At 37.7% G+C, this 15,769-nt stretch overlaps 1 protein-coding gene across 2 annotated transcripts in view; it reads left to right on the forward strand.

Annotated features, from left to right (window-relative positions):
- Positions 1 to 11,229: 11,229 nt before the first annotated feature.
- Positions 11,230 to 15,769, forward strand: part of CD86 (CD86 molecule) — a 57,368-nt gene continuing 52,828 nt past the window's right edge. For both annotated transcript variants that reach the window (XM_081025182.1, XM_081025183.1), the window contains exon 1: positions 11,230 to 11,374. In XM_081025182.1, the coding sequence (XP_080881308.1) occupies positions 11,361 to 11,374 (14 nt within the window). In that variant the 5' untranslated portion in view covers positions 11,230 to 11,360. The remainder of the gene's footprint in view (positions 11,375 to 15,769) is intronic.

Raw genomic sequence — 15,769 nt, forward strand, 5'->3', positions numbered from 1 at the left:
ATTAGGCTTTTGGATATTCTTTTATGCTTTGATGGAATTGTTTGCCTATTTTTCTATTCAGTTTTCTATTCTTTTCTTATTGATTTGTAGGAGTTTCTTATGTATCCTAGACATGATCCTTTTTGTGGTTCTGCAGGTTAAAAATATCCTCTGCCAATTTGTGATTTGTCTTTTTGCTCTCTTAATGATAATGTTTGATAAACAGATACTTTTATTATTTTTTAAATAATTTATTAATTTTTCTTCAATATTTTATATATTTAATAATTTTTCTTTAATTTTTAAAAGTTAATTTAATAATGTGTTCCTTTAATATCCTTAAGGTTTTAATGTTTCATTTAAAAAATACTTGCCTTCCCTGGGTCATGAATATATTATCCCCTATCATCTTTTAGGAGCATTAGATTTTGCTTTTTACATTTAAATTTACAATCCACATAAAACTGAGGTGTGAAGTAGGGAGTTAAGTTTCACTTTTTCTCATATAAATATCCAATTGACTAAACCCAGTTATTGAAAATTAATTCCTTTCCCTACTCAGCAGTGTCAGGTTTTCCAAAAGCCAAGTGTACACACATGTGTATATATGATTCTGGTTCTCTATTTGCCTCCCTTTGTTTATTCATTTGACAACCCTTGGGTCAGTGCCACACTCTTTTAATTGTTATAGCTTTATGACAAGTCTTGATATCTACTAGATCAAGTCCTTCCACATCATTTTCTTCAAGAATAACTTGACTATTCTTAGCCTTTTACATTTCCACACACATTTTATAATGAGCTTGCTAATTTCCACAAGAGTCTGGTAGGACCTCAACTGGGATTGCCTTACATTGATAGATCAATTTGGGGGAAATTGTCATTTTTATGTTATTGAGCCTTCCAATTTATGAACTTAGTATATACCTCCATGTATTTTTATATTCTTCACTTTTTCTCAATATTTTTTATCAGATTTTTGGGTAGAGTATCACACCTTCATGAGGCTTGTTTTTAGGTATCGATATAGTTTGATTGTAAATTTTATCATTTAAAGATTTTTTATTGTTTGTGGCTGGTATATAGACATTCAGTTGATTTTGTATGTTGAGCTTGTATTCAGCAAACTTGTGTGTTTGGTCACTTTTGTTGAGTCCCAGAAATTGCATATGAAAAATTATAGAGGTGAATTCTGGTTTCATGTCAGAGATGTAGAGAGCTATGAGGAGAGCTATTCCCACCCTTACAATAAAATCATGCTGGCCAAAGCGCAAACTCATAATGATTCTTGAAGCCTTAAAATAACTGCTCCCAGGGCAAAAATGTAACCCAAAATTTAGGGAGAGACAAGATTCTATATGGAAAAACATAATCAGAGCATTTGGTTAACCGAGGCAGGTGCTTTCTGGTGCCATATAAGCCAGTAACAAGAATCAACAGTAAAATTATAACAAATTGCTAAAGGCTGAGTATGGTTCGTGTTATACAGTGAAGTCCCAGGGAATTTGCACCTTTTTGCAAGGTTTTCCTGTGAGAAGCTCACCAGAAGCTCATGAGGAAAATTGGAGAAAATACTGTGAAAATTTTCCTCACAGCGATGGCTGGACGAGGAAGAATAAAAATTACTGTCAAGACGCTGCCCAAATCCATCTATCTCCCTATGGAACTAAAAGCTCAATCTACAGGGATAATGGAAACAAAAACTATATCCTTAAGGCACTGGTGTGAGCCCATGTCCACTGGGGGAAGAAAACAGGGAAAAAAAGTATTTACCCTGAGAAAAAGTCAGGAATAGGTTCTGGCTCAGCACTAGATCTGGAGGAGGGGCAGGAAACACTAGTGAAGGCCCACAAGAAGTAGGTTGACAATGTCTGAGTAAAACTGAGACAAAATTAAAACATCAGAGAACTATGTCTTCCTCACCCCCACCCCCATAGCCACTGTAATAAGCATCAAGTAAAAATAAGAATGGAATACAGCGAGGAAAGCTGCAAAAGACAGTTTCTTTCTGGGGAGCAGTTCAAAAGGAAGACTCAAAACAAAGCAGAGAAACATGAAGCGAAGTGTAGAGCAGACACTGAGAGAAACATTCTGGCAAATAGTCCACACAAGGTATCACTAGAGAAATTTGAAGCCTGTGGTGCACTAAGGTTAACCATAGTAACAATAAACTTCAAACCCAACTCAACTCCAGACAAAACAAACACAAATACCCAATATTACTAAGGGCCTAGCAGAAGGAAAGGCATGCTTATCTTTACGGAAAAAACATATTTACCTCAGTATCTATTGTATTACATATCTGACTTTAAACAAAAGATTATGAGGTTGTCTTAGTCTACTCAGGCTACCATAACAAAATGCCACAGACTGTGAGGCTTAAACAGCAGACATTTATTTCTCACATTTCTGAAGGCTGGGAAGTCCAAGATCAGAATGCCAGAATAGTTGGGTTCTGATGAGAGCTGTCTACCTGGCTTTCAGATGGCTGTCTTCTTCCAGAGTCTTCATATGGTGGAGAGAGAGAGAGAGAGAGAGAAAGCTCTCTGGTATCTCTTCTTAGATGAGCACTGATCCCATCATGAATGCCCCACCGTCATGAACTCTTCTAAGCCTAATTACCTCCCAAAGGCCCCATCTCCAAATATCATCACATTTGGGGTTAAGGCCTCAACATATAACAGGGGGAAACATATTCAAAATGGCAAAAAAAAATCAAAATCTGAAAACACAAAGCAATAATCAAAACCAGACAAAAATATGACACAAACGTTGGAACTATCTTACAAGGAATTTAAAATAATTATTATTAAGATGTCAAAGGATCTAAAAGATAGGCAACATTCATGATCAGATAATTTCAGCAGAGAAATGTCAACTACTGGGTTTCCCCGAAAATAAGACCTAGCCGGACAGTCAGCTCTAATGCATCTTTTGGAGCAAAAGTTAATATAAGACCTAGTTTTATTTTACTATAATATAAGACTGGGTCTTATCTAACATAATATAAGACTGGGTCTTATGTTAATTTTTGCTCCAAAAGACACATTAGAGCTGATAGTCCAGCTAGGTCTTATTTTCGGGGAAGCGCAATATAAGAAAGAATCAAATGAAAATGCTAGAAATAAAAAATTCAGTAAGAGATGAAAAATGCCTTTAAGAGGCTTATCAGTAGACTCTACACAGCAGAAAAAAATGTCATGGAACTTGAAAATGAGTCAATAGAAGTTACATAAACTGATAAGGAAGAGAAAAAATAAAATGGAGAAAAAACAGAACAGAGCAACTAAGAGCTAAAAGATAACATCAAATGGTATAATATATATGTAAGTGGAATCCAGAAGGAACAGAGTACTACAGGAGATGAAAAATTCATAAAAATACAATTCACAAAAGAGAAAATTGTCCTGACTAATGAAATTGATTAATTCTCATTTTGTTCATGAAAGCATAACTTGATACAATCTTTTTGAATATTAGTTTTGCAAAACATATGAAGGATCTTAATATAGTCATGTCTATATTTCCCTGTAATTTTAGATCTGGAAATATATCTCCTCCTGTAGTGGTATCAAAATATTTCACACATTTTTTTTTTTACTCCTCCCTTAAAAAGATGGCATCTAATTCCCCATCCATGGAGTGTGGTATGGACTTTGTGACTTGCTTCCAATGAAAAGTAGAATGGTCAGTGTGTGATTGGAGATTAGATCACAAAAGGCACAGTACTTGAGTCTCTCTTGGATAATTTCTTCTGGGAGAAGCTAAGTACATGCTGTGAGTAGAAATACACAGGATGAGGAACTGAGGAATCCTGCCAACAGCCAGCAAAGAACAGAGGTCTTCAGCAAACAACTCTCTGAGTGAGCCATCTGGAGGCAGCTCCTCTAGCTCCAGTGAAGTCACTGGAGATAGGGCATTTCAAGAGGTAATTAAGGTTAAATGGTGCCATAAGGGTGTGGCCCTAATCCAATAGGACTATTGTCTTTATAAGAAGAGGAAGAGACATCAGGGATAAACATACACAGAGGAAGGGCTATGTGAGAACACAGCAAGATGGTGGTCATTTGAAAGCCCAAGAGAGGCCTCAGGGGAGACCAAACCTGCCAACACCTTGATCTCGGACTTCCAGCCTCCAGGACCGTGAGAAAATAAATTTCTGTTGTTTAAGCCACCCAGTTTGTGGCATTTTGTCATGGCAGCAAAATATATAATATAAAATTTATGTTTTTAACCATTTTAAGTGTACAATTCTGTTTTATTAAGTACATTCACATTGTTGTGCAACCATCACCATCATGTATCTCTAGAACTTTTTCATCTTTCCTTTCTGAAAACTATACCCATTAAACACTAAATCCTTATTACCCTCTTCCACCAGCCCCTGGCAACGACCATTCTACTTTATGTCTCAATGAATTTGACTATCCTAGGATCCTCATACAGGAGGATTCATATGTGTCCTTTTTAAACTAGCGTATTTCACTTCCCATAACTTCTGCCAGGTTCATCCATGTTGTAGAAAAATTTCCTTTTTTTTAACCTGAATAATATTTCTGTGGGTGTGTATGTGTGTGTGTGTATGTGTGAGACATTTTGTTTATCCATTCATCCATCAGTGGTTACTTGGGTTGCTTCCATCTTCCACCTACTGTGAATAACGCTTCAATGAACATGGAGGCAGAGCTATCTCTATAAGACTCTGCTTGCAAGTCTTTTTAGTATATATCCAGAAGTAGAATTGTTGGATCATATGATAATTATATGTTTAACTTTTTTAAAATGTCATACTCTTTTCTATAGCATCTGTACCATTTTACATTCCCACCAGCGATACACAAGGGTGCTAATTATTCTACATCCTCACCAACACTTGTTTTTTTTTTTTTTTTTTGTTTGGTTTTTTTTTTTATCCTTTTTTGACATCCTAATGGTTATGAGGTAGTATCTCACTGTACTTTTATTTACATTTCCCTAGTGATTAGTGATATTGTGCATCATTTCATGTGCTTATTGGTCATTTGTGTATCTTCTTTGGAGAAATGCCTGTTCAAGTCCTTTGGCCATTTTTGAATTGGGTTGTTTGTTTTTTGGTGTTGTTTGAGGAGTTCTCTAAATATTCTAGATATTAATCCCTTATCAGATACATGATTTGTGAATATTATCTTCCACTCTGTGGTTTGCTTTTTTTACTCTGTTGATACTGTCTTTTTATGCACAACATTTAAAAATTTTTGTGAAGTCCACTTTGTCTATTTTTTCTTTTGTTGCCTGTATATTTGGTGTCATAGCCAAGAAATTATTGCCAAGTTCAATATCATAAAGCTTTTGCCTATGTTTTCTTCTACGATTTTTTATAGTTTTAGGTTTTACACTTTATGAAGTAAAATTGACAAAGAAAAATTTTATATATTTAGCTTGTGAAAATGTGACTTTTTAAAGGTGTACAACACTATGATTTAACATACGTATATACTGTGAAATGATTATCATAATCACATTAATTAACATATCAATTACCTCACATAGTTACCTTTTCTTTGGGTGTGGTGAGTTCACTTAAGATCAACTCTCTTAGCATATTTCAAAGATTCAATACAGTATTATTAACTATAATCACCATGCTGTACTTTAGATACCTAGAACTTATTCACCTTATAACTGAAAGTTTATACCCTTTGACCAACATCTCCCCGTTTCTCCAATTCCCCATCCCTGAAAACCACCATTCCCCTCTCTAGTTCTATAAGTTCAAATTTTTTAAATTCCAGGCTTCCACTCAAGGTGACGGAGTAGATAAATTCTGTACTCACCTCCTGCCATGACCACATCAAAATGACAACTAAACTAGAACAATCATCATTGAGAATTGCCTGAAGTCTAACTAAACAGAAGTTCTATAACTAAGAATATACAGAAGAAGTCACATAAAGACTGGTAAGAGAGGCGGAGATGGGAATGGGCTGGCCTCACACCCACATGTGGCAGGTAAAAATCAGGAGGGATACCTCAGTTGTGGAGGTCCCTCTAAGGAGTGAGGGGTTCCAGCTCCACACCAGGTTCCCCAGCCCAGAGTTCCAGTGCCAAAAAGAGATTATCCATAACTTCTGGCTGTAAAACCAGCTGAGATTGTGTCTGAGTGAGACAAAGGGCGGCTGGAGTCCCAGGCATTCCTCTTAAAGGGCCCAAATAAGGACTTATTCGCTGATGGACTTACTTGCTCTGAGCTCCAGCACTGGGGCAATAGCTCTAATGGCACCAGGGACATATGGGGAGGAACTGAATTATCTGGCTTCAGGTGAGGGCTGGAGGTGCAGTGTTCTCCCAGGCGGAAGTACTAACAGAAGACATTGTTTCTTTGTCAAGTCCTCCCCCTACCCAGCCTGCCTGCACTGGTGGGCACCATATCTGAGTCTCCATCAACCTAGCTAACACCACCATTCACCTCACCTTGGTGATTCCCTGAGATCCTACCTCACCCAACTTGCAGGTCAACATAAGCCTCTTAAAGTGGCTTTTCCATACAGCCTCTTTTGGATCATGCTGCAGACTTTCCTAAAATCTGTAAAAGGTTCACAAATCCCAAATAAGCAGCATCTTGCCTCGAAGTGTCCCGTACCTCTTGCTAAGCAGCCCCAAACTTAGCACTAGGGGCAGCAGACCTCAGTTCACAGCTTAGATTCTCTCAGACACCTCCAAGCCTAGCACCACTGGCAACTATCTGCAGATCACTTTGTAGCTCATACTGAGTGACCATAGGTAGAACACAGGTAGTAGCTTACCTTGGCCTGCACCAGAGCCCCTCTCCCTCAAGAGGCCCCAGAATCCACACACCTGGTGGTCAGCTTCAGACTACACCAGAGAACAACCTCCACAAATGACACACCCAAAGGGCAAACTCAGCAGACACTAGAGCCCCACTAAGGAGAATCCTACTTCACAGAGTCAGTCCCTACACAACAGCTCCTCCACTGAAGTCATAGCCAGTCCTCACACCCAATCAGCCTGAGGGTCAATCTCTCTGACTGACTTGCCTATAGCAATCAATATTCAACTACAACATGGCACACACAGCCAACACAAGGGACACACATGGAGCACTAGCTGAAGTGACCAGACAGTGTGCCAATGAGCACCACAGAACACCTACCACATAGGCCACTCTACTAAGACCAGGAGACATAGCAGATCTACTTAATACATAGAAACAAACACAGGGAGGCAGCCAAAATGAGGAGACAAGGAAACATATCCTAAATGAAAAAACAAAGGTCCAGAAAAAGAGCTAAACAAAATTGGGACAAATAATCTAGCAGATGCAGAGTTCAAAACATTGGTTATAAGGATACTCAGTGATCTCAGTGAAAACTGCAACAAAGAGATAGGAAACATAAAAAAGAACCAATCAGAAAAAAAAAAAAACAACAACCAGAAATAAAGAATACAATAACTGAAATGAAGAACACATTAGAGGGACTCAACAGTAGATTAGATGAAGCAGAGGATCAAATCAGAAATTTGGAAGATACCATAGCAGAAAACACCCAATCAGAAAAGAAAAACAGGAATAAAAAAATATGAGAATAGTATAAGGGGCCTCTGGGACAACATCAAGTGTACCAACATTCACATCACAGGAGTATCGGAAGGAGAAGACAGAGCAAGGAATTGAAAATCTGTTTGAAGAACTAATGACAAAACTTCCCTAACCTGGTGAAGGAAATAGACATAGAAGCCCAGGAAGCCCAGAGAGTTCCAAACAAGATGAACCCAAAGAAGGCCACGCCAAAGCACATTATAATTAAAATGCCAAAGGTTAAAGACAAAGAAAGAATCTTAAAAGCAGCGACAGAAAAGTAGTTAGTTACTACAAGGGAGCTCCCATAAGACCATCAGCTGATTCCTTAACAGAAATTTTACAGGTCAGAAGGGATTGGCAGGAAATATTCAAAGTGATAAAAAGCAAGAACCTACAACCAAGATTACACTACCCAGCAAAGCTATCATTTAGAATCAAAGGATAGGTAAAGTGCTTCCCAGACAAGAAAAGCTAAAGGAGTTCATCACCACCAAACCAATATTACAAGGAATCTTAGAGGAACTTTCTTTAAGACGGAAAAAAAAAAGATTAAAAATATGGATAATAAAATAGCAATAACTACATATCTATCAACAATTAAATGTAAACGGATTAAATGTTCCAATCAAAAGGCATAAGGCAGCTGAATGTATATGAAAACAAGACCCTTACATATGCTGCCTACAAGAGACTCACTTCAGATTGAAAGATAAACATGACTGAAAGTGAAGGGATGGAAAAATTTATTTCATGCAAAAGAAAATGAAAACAAAAGCTGAGGTAGCACTACTTATACTAGACAAAATAGACTTTAAAACAAAGAAGAACCCAGCAATTCCACTTCTGGATATTTATCTGAAGAAACCCAAAATACTAACTCAAAAAGACATATGCATTCATATATCCGTTGCAGCATTATTTGCAATAGCCAAGATATGGAAACAACCTAAGTGTCCATCAATAGATGAATGGATAAAGAAGTGGTACATACATACAATGGAATATTACTCAGCCATAAAAAAGAACGAAATCTTGCTATCTGCAACAATATGGATGAACCTAGATGAAATAAGTCAGACATAGAAAGACAAATACCATAGGATTTCATTTATATGTGGAATCTAACAACAAAATAAATGAACAAACAAAACATAAACAAACTCATAGATACAGAAAACATTTTGATGGTTGCCAGATGGGAGGAGGGTTAGAGTTTGAGTGAAAAAGGGGAAGGAGTTAAAACACACAAATTGATAGTTACAAAATAATCATGGGGGTGTAAAGTAAAGCATGGGGAATATAGTCAGTAATATTGTAATAACTATGTATGGTGTCAGATGGGTGCTAGATTTATCAGGGTGATCACTTTGTAACTTATATGAAATGTCTAATCACTGTTATGCACCTGAAACTAATATTATATGTTAACTGTAATTAAAAAAGAAAAATTCGTCAAAAATTTTTTATATTCCATATATGCATATAAGTGAGATCATACAGTAGTTGTCTTTCTGTCTCTGGCTTACTTGACTATGCGTAATTTCCTTGAGATTCATCCATGTTGTCTCAAATAGCAGCATTTTTTGCTTTTTATGGTGAATACTGTGTGTGTGTGTGTGTGTGTGTGTGTGTGTGTGTGTGTGTGACATTTTCTTTAATTCATTCATCCATCAATGGACACTTAGGTTGTTTCCATATCTTGGCTATTGTAAATAATGCTGCAATAAACATGAGAGTGAATGACAGATCCTCCCAGTGCAATTGTTGTCTAGGTGAGGAGACAGATTTCTAGTGCTTCCTACTCAGCCATCTTCGCAGAATCCTCTCTATCACCTGTTATTTTCAAACCTCATTAAAAATAATATAAGTAATATATTTATAATAATTCCTTCTTAACATTCTGATCTTCTGATTTACAATAATGGTCTAGTCTTATCTCTATATGTGTAACTAGCTTTCAAGCTAAGGACTTGTTTGCTTGTTTTTTTCCAATCATAGCTTCTCCATTCTTAGGGTTTCAATTTTAATTCAGTTTTTTTTTATTCTAGAGCACATCTTTAACTAATGTATTTTCGAAGGTTATTTTGATAGTGATTTGTTTTGTTTTGTTTTTGTTTTGTTGGGTTTTTTTTGTCTGCTTGGTAATCTATTTCTATTGACTTTACCCTTAAGTGGCATCATACCTAGTTAGGAAATGTTACTCAAAACTGTGTAGACTAGTCAAAACTGTGTAGTTATAATTCTGTGGTTTTCTGACATTTAGAGTTGAATAAGAGACCACACTGGCTTATCTTTCTCTGCAGTCATCTTTTTTTTTTTTCTTTTTCAGATTTTATTGAGGAAGGGGAACAGGACTTTATTGGGGAACAGTGTGCACTTCCGGGACTTCTCTTTTTTTTTTTTTCCAAGTCAAGTTGCTGTCCTTTCAGTCTTAGTTGTGGAGGGTGCAGCTCAGCTCTAGGTCCAGTTGCCATTGTTAGTTGCAGGGTGCACAGCCCACCATCCCTTGCGGGAGTCGAGGAATTGAACTGGCAACCCTGTGGTTGAGAGCCCACTGGCCCATGTGGGAATTTAACCGGCAGCCTTCGGAATTAGGAGCATGGAGCTCTAACCACCTGAGCCACCAGGCTGGCCCCTCTGCAGTCATCTTTTTAAATTTGTTTTTTGCTTTCTTTTCTTTGGAATTTAAAATGTTCACAATATTTATCTGGTTGAAAATTCATTTTCATAAGTGTTTTTTTTTTTTTTGACAATCTGAGTTCCTTAATAATGTCCTTTTTAGTTCATATGCAGAAATTTCTTTTCTTCTGATAAAAGTTTCTGCTTGATGAATTTTATGTTTCTCTCTTAAGTACTGCTTTTTTCTTTTTTCAGGCATCTATTTCATGCATCTTCTCTTTGACCACTTTAGTCTTTGGCTATAGTAGTAATGAAATGAAAAAAGCAGTAGTTTTGTTTGCCCTCCTTGATTGTGCTGCTCTCGCAGAAGGACATCCTGTTTTCCCCCAAAGTTCAGTGAAATCCTCCACCATTTTGGTGGTGGAAATCAGTAGGGGAGGCCCAAGAATACTAATATGTATTAAGGACACATTTAAGCAGAAGCAAAAATAGAAACACAGAGAGAAAGAGTGGTCTGTGCTATGAAGTGTTAACTGAAGTCCCAAAGCCATTCTTCCCTTCTTAGAGCACCCACTCTCTATTGATTCCAAAGCTCCAAGACAGAGAAGCTTTTAAAAAAATTGTTGTCAAAGACATTTGACTGCCACTCAAAAGTGAGAATTATTGAGCTGCCAAAAATTGTATTGTTTGTTGGTTTTTCACTCCCAATCCACATCCATAATAAATCACACTTTTTATTGTCTTACCAAAATCTGTAGAATGCTCTTTTATTCTATTTTATAGAGACAAAGATTCCCCCCCCCCCCTTCTTTTTAATGATCATATTTTCTATTTTCAGAGGGAATTTCTCGAGGGGGTATTTTTACTCCACCTCGTCTTAATGCTGTGTCTGGAACTTAAGCCACTGAATTAACATTTAAAAATATATTTAAATCTAAGTCAAAGAATTCAAATGCAAGGAACGGGTTAAATTTCTTCCACAAGTGTCAGCAAAATGACAAAAGACAAAAGAGGAACAGCCTTAAGTAAAGAAAGTTACAGGGTATACAGTCATTGAGGAGAAAGGCTTTCACAGGCGTGCATCGCATTGCCCCTCCTTCCACTTTAACTCGGATTAACACAGACAGACAGACAGACAAACAGGGTCATTCCCAGACGTTACCCAACAGCAGACACAGCTAAGATGGATTTCCGATGGTAAGTGATCATTCTTATTATTCTTTGAAATTCAAATTTGAGTTCAGTTACCTCAGCAGCAGGCTGAGGTTGATGGTGGTGCTCTCATTTCTGTCCTGCCTGCCCAAGAATGCTAATATGTATTAAGGACATATTTATGCCGAAGCCAAAATTAGAAACACCGGGAGAAAGAGTGGTCTGTGCTATGAAGTGTTAACTGAAGTCCCAAAGCCATTCTTCCTTTCTTGGAGCACCCACTCTCTGTTGATTCCAAAGCTCCAAGACAGAGAAGCTTTTTAAAAAATTATTATCAAAGACATTTGACTGCCACTCAAAGGTGAGAATTACTGAGCTGCCAAAAACTGTATTGGTTGTTGGTTTTTATAAAGTGATTAATTTTGATTTTGTAAATATGTGTTTCAAATATTTCAATGTTGCAGTTGTTGATTTTAAGAATCATGAAATTTTGAAATGTCTGCTTAAGCATGGCAAATGTTAGGGAGTAAATTTTGTGTATACCATGGTCAGTTTGGCCTGGGGATGGGATAATGAGATAGAGAAGGTAGAAGAAGACAAGCCAAGGAAAAGGAAGAGGAACAAGGAGTTTAAGAAGAAAATGCAGAACCCAGATGATGAGTCACAAACAGGTCATGGGAGATTCTGAGCGGAGTGAGGTAGTGGAAAGATATAGAGTAATTCAGTTACCTCCTGGGTAGCTAATGTGCTTCATGTGCTGTGTACTTTACTAGTGTTGTTTCACTGAATTTCAATCTTTGCAATGATCCGCAGGCAGATACTATTATCATTGTGTCCTATGAATGAGGTAACTGTGGCTTAAAGAGGCTAAATAACTAGCTAAGGTTCTCACTGCTCGTAAGGAGTGGAGCTGAAATCTTTCTTGCCGCTTTGCTCTACACTACAAGGTTTCTCCATGCCCTAGCAGGGCCCCATGGCAGTGACTTACTGGCAGGGGTCACACCCATTCTTCTCTTAGATGGTGGCAGCTGAGGTCAGTCATCATTTATTATTGCTTTTGAAAATCTAAGTTACCCTGATTTACCTTGTGCTTCCTAGTTTGGGAAACAGCTTTTCTGTTTTCATTTCAGAAGATTAGAATTTAATTTCCAAGTAAAGATTCTTTTCCCTCCAGTGGAATTTTGAAATGTTACATGTTTATAAGAAAATTTTTTCAGAATTTATAATTTTTGTGGGAACATAGAGGAGGTACCCCTTAATTATGTTAATACTGCCTGCAGATATCTACACAACCACAGGCCTCTGTCTACATTGTTCTTGTTAAGATTCTCTTTGTTGCGTAGTGCCTGAAAATTGATCATGAGCTGGAAATTTTAAAATATAAATGACCAAATTTTAAAATATGAAACTAAATAATGTTTAGTTTTATCTGAAATAAAAGAAATGCAAATTAAAATGGTGAAATATCATTTTTCTTTAATCAAAGTGACAAATATTTTGTTTAAAATGAAGCAATCAAGCAAAAATCTTATCTGTTTCTAAGGAAAGGGGAACATGTATACCCTCATTACCAGCTGATGCCAATATAATCTTTCAAGACAATAATCTGGTGATACATATTAAAAGCCCTTAAAATGTGTATGCCCTTTAGCCAAGCAGTTCAACTTTCAGGAATTTATTGTAAGGACATAATCATATATGTTTGTAAAGTTTTAGTGACATGGATATTTTTCTTGCCATTGTTTCTAATAGGAAAAACCTTAGGAACAACTTAAATGTCTAAATATAGGTAATTGGGTAATTAGGGAACATCCATAATGGAATACCATGCAATTATTAGAAATTTCATTATAGAAGAACAATTCTTACTGTGTTTGGCTTAAGAAAAAACAAAGCAGAATATACAGTGCTACTGCTTTTATATATGATACCTGTATATGTACAATGTTAGTCAGAAATACAGATGATTTCTATTGTCTACTTTGTGCTTTGAAACTTGGATTACATCTACAGACAGAAAAATAAAATTAGATATTTAAGAAAAAGAAACCAATAACTTGTAATTTGTAAAATTCCATTGTTAGAGCTTTGGCCCTTTGTCTTTAACTTTCTGTCTCTTCACTACTCTTCAAAATATACTCACTCCTAAAAGGCTTGTTTTCATGGAATGTTTTTTGTGGAGGAACTTGGAGCACTTATTTCCTTATTTTAAAATGTGATGGCTCTAGAGTGAGCTGCATGTTGGGAGCAAGAACAATGTAGTGGTTGAGTGGCCACACGTTGGGACCTGAGTGCTGAGGTTTGAATTCCAGCTTCTCTCACTTTCCAGTTGCACGACCTTGGGCACATTGTTTAACAACTGTAATTCTGAGTTTCTTGTCTGTATAATCAGGATAATTGTGGCTTGTCATAAGGTGGTTGTGAGATTTTCATGAGACAATCCACGTAAAGTGCTTAGAACCTTGCTCTGATAAGTACTCGTAATTACTAGGTAGTTGTTTTTAGAAGAAATAGAGGGAAAGTGATTTGTCCAAGATTACACAACTACTTGATGGCCATACTAGGACTAGAATTCAAGGTTTTTTTTTTGAACAGACATGTTCAGTACTCTGAGCCTGTCAGGACAACCCCAGGCTGGGCTTCAAAGGGAGCTGACCTGAAACAGGAAGAGCCCAAGGCCCAGGCCAGCCACTTTCAGGGAATGACTCTGATCACAGTGGGAAACCAAATGCTGGAGAGGAGGAGGAAGGCTAAGGAAGCTGAGAGCCAGGGTAGGCATAGAGATAAAGCCGGGAGCAAAGAGCTAGTGCAGAAGGGAAGAGAGGCCTCAGAGACACTGCTGAGGCTTTTATAGACCACCAGCTCTAGGCTTCCTGGGGGGTCAACATGGTTTAAAGCCTCAAGGTCTGGGTGAATAAATAGACAAATAGGGTGCATGGGGGAATTGCAACTCTAGCTGTGAGAAGATGCCTGATGGGTAGTGATAAAAGAGGATAAGGTGGAAACTAGGAGGGATCAGGACAGGAGCCCCCAGGCATCCAATCATGATTATCCTAAAGTCACAGCCTAAGTTTGAAGAGTCCTAAACAAACAAAGATAATGATAAGATTTACTTTAAAACATTCCTCTGGTAGCAGAGTGCAGAACTGATTTGGGGTGACAAGGAGATCATTTAGAAAACTATTGTAATAATCCAAGAAGAGGTGTTGAGGACACGAAACTGGGCAATTAGTGGGGGAATTAGAGAGGAGAGCATGCATTCAGGAGATTTTTAAGCACTAAAATGAAGAGGATCTGGGTTTTGACAGATGTGGAGCTTGGAAGGAGAGATCTAAGTACACAGGGCCATCCTTTGCAAAATGGGGAATATAGGCAGTGGATTTGGGCCAGGGGCAAAGAAAGGACAGAAGTTGAGGTCATTTTTTAACATGCTGAATTTGGGATCCTGTAGAGCAGCTGGATGGTGACGTGGAAGTAGAGAAGTGGATACACAGGTGCAAAGCTCAAGAAAGAAGCATGAGCTGGAGTAGGCACTAAGAGTCGTTAGCATAAGTACAGCAGATAGTTGAAATTCTTCTTGTGGGCGAGATCACTAGGGAGAGGGGATGGTGGAGTGAGAAGTAGCCAAGGATGGAACCTGTAAAACTTGGACATTTAAAGAGGTAGATGAGGATGAAGAGTCCAAAATAGACACCAAAGCAGGACTAGAGATTGGAGCAAAGCAGGAGAAAGTGATGTCATAGAAACCAAGGGAGGAGAGAGATGCAAGAAAGATAAGGACGTGTCCATGGAAAGACAAAGCATATTTACCAACCTTCTACATTGAGCACATGAGATATTACAGGAAAAGGGATTCTAGGGACTAAGTGTTAAGGGTTAAATTGTGTCCCCTAAAAATTCATATGTTGAAGTTGTAACCCCCAGTACCTCAGGATGTGATTGTGTTTTGGAGATAATCAGATTAAAATGAGATTAGAGTGGCCCCTAATCCAAGATGACTGGTGTGCTTATAAAGAAGAGGAAATTTGGACGCAGAAACACGCAACGCACAGCGTAGTCACAGTGTTAAATTCTGCAGAAAGGTGAACTAGGAGAATGACCGAAAATGTCAGTCCAGAGGCCTTTGATGACCTTTGCAGAAAACTCCCAGTGAAATAGAAGGAGTAAGATCTCAGGGAGCTGAGAACATGGAGACAGCAGATAGATCCCCTCGGCAAAATGTTTGGTGATGAAAGGGGACCTCGTCACTGAACCAAACTTATCTCCACTGTCCATAAAGAGCCACAAGGAAACACACATAGAGTCTCCTCTAACTTAATACTAGCTAAACACAGGACAGAAAAGTCAATACTTCTTATTCTACCCAAAACTGGTTTAGGAAGGATTTCAGGCAGAAAAGAATTTTTGCCGCATAATTTTGCATGCTGGATTTTGGTACTG

The sequence above is a fragment of the Rhinolophus hipposideros genome, assembly GCF_964194185.1.
Source record: "Rhinolophus hipposideros genome assembly, chromosome: 2".
Taxonomy (NCBI): Eukaryota; Metazoa; Chordata; class Mammalia; order Chiroptera; family Rhinolophidae; genus Rhinolophus; species Rhinolophus hipposideros.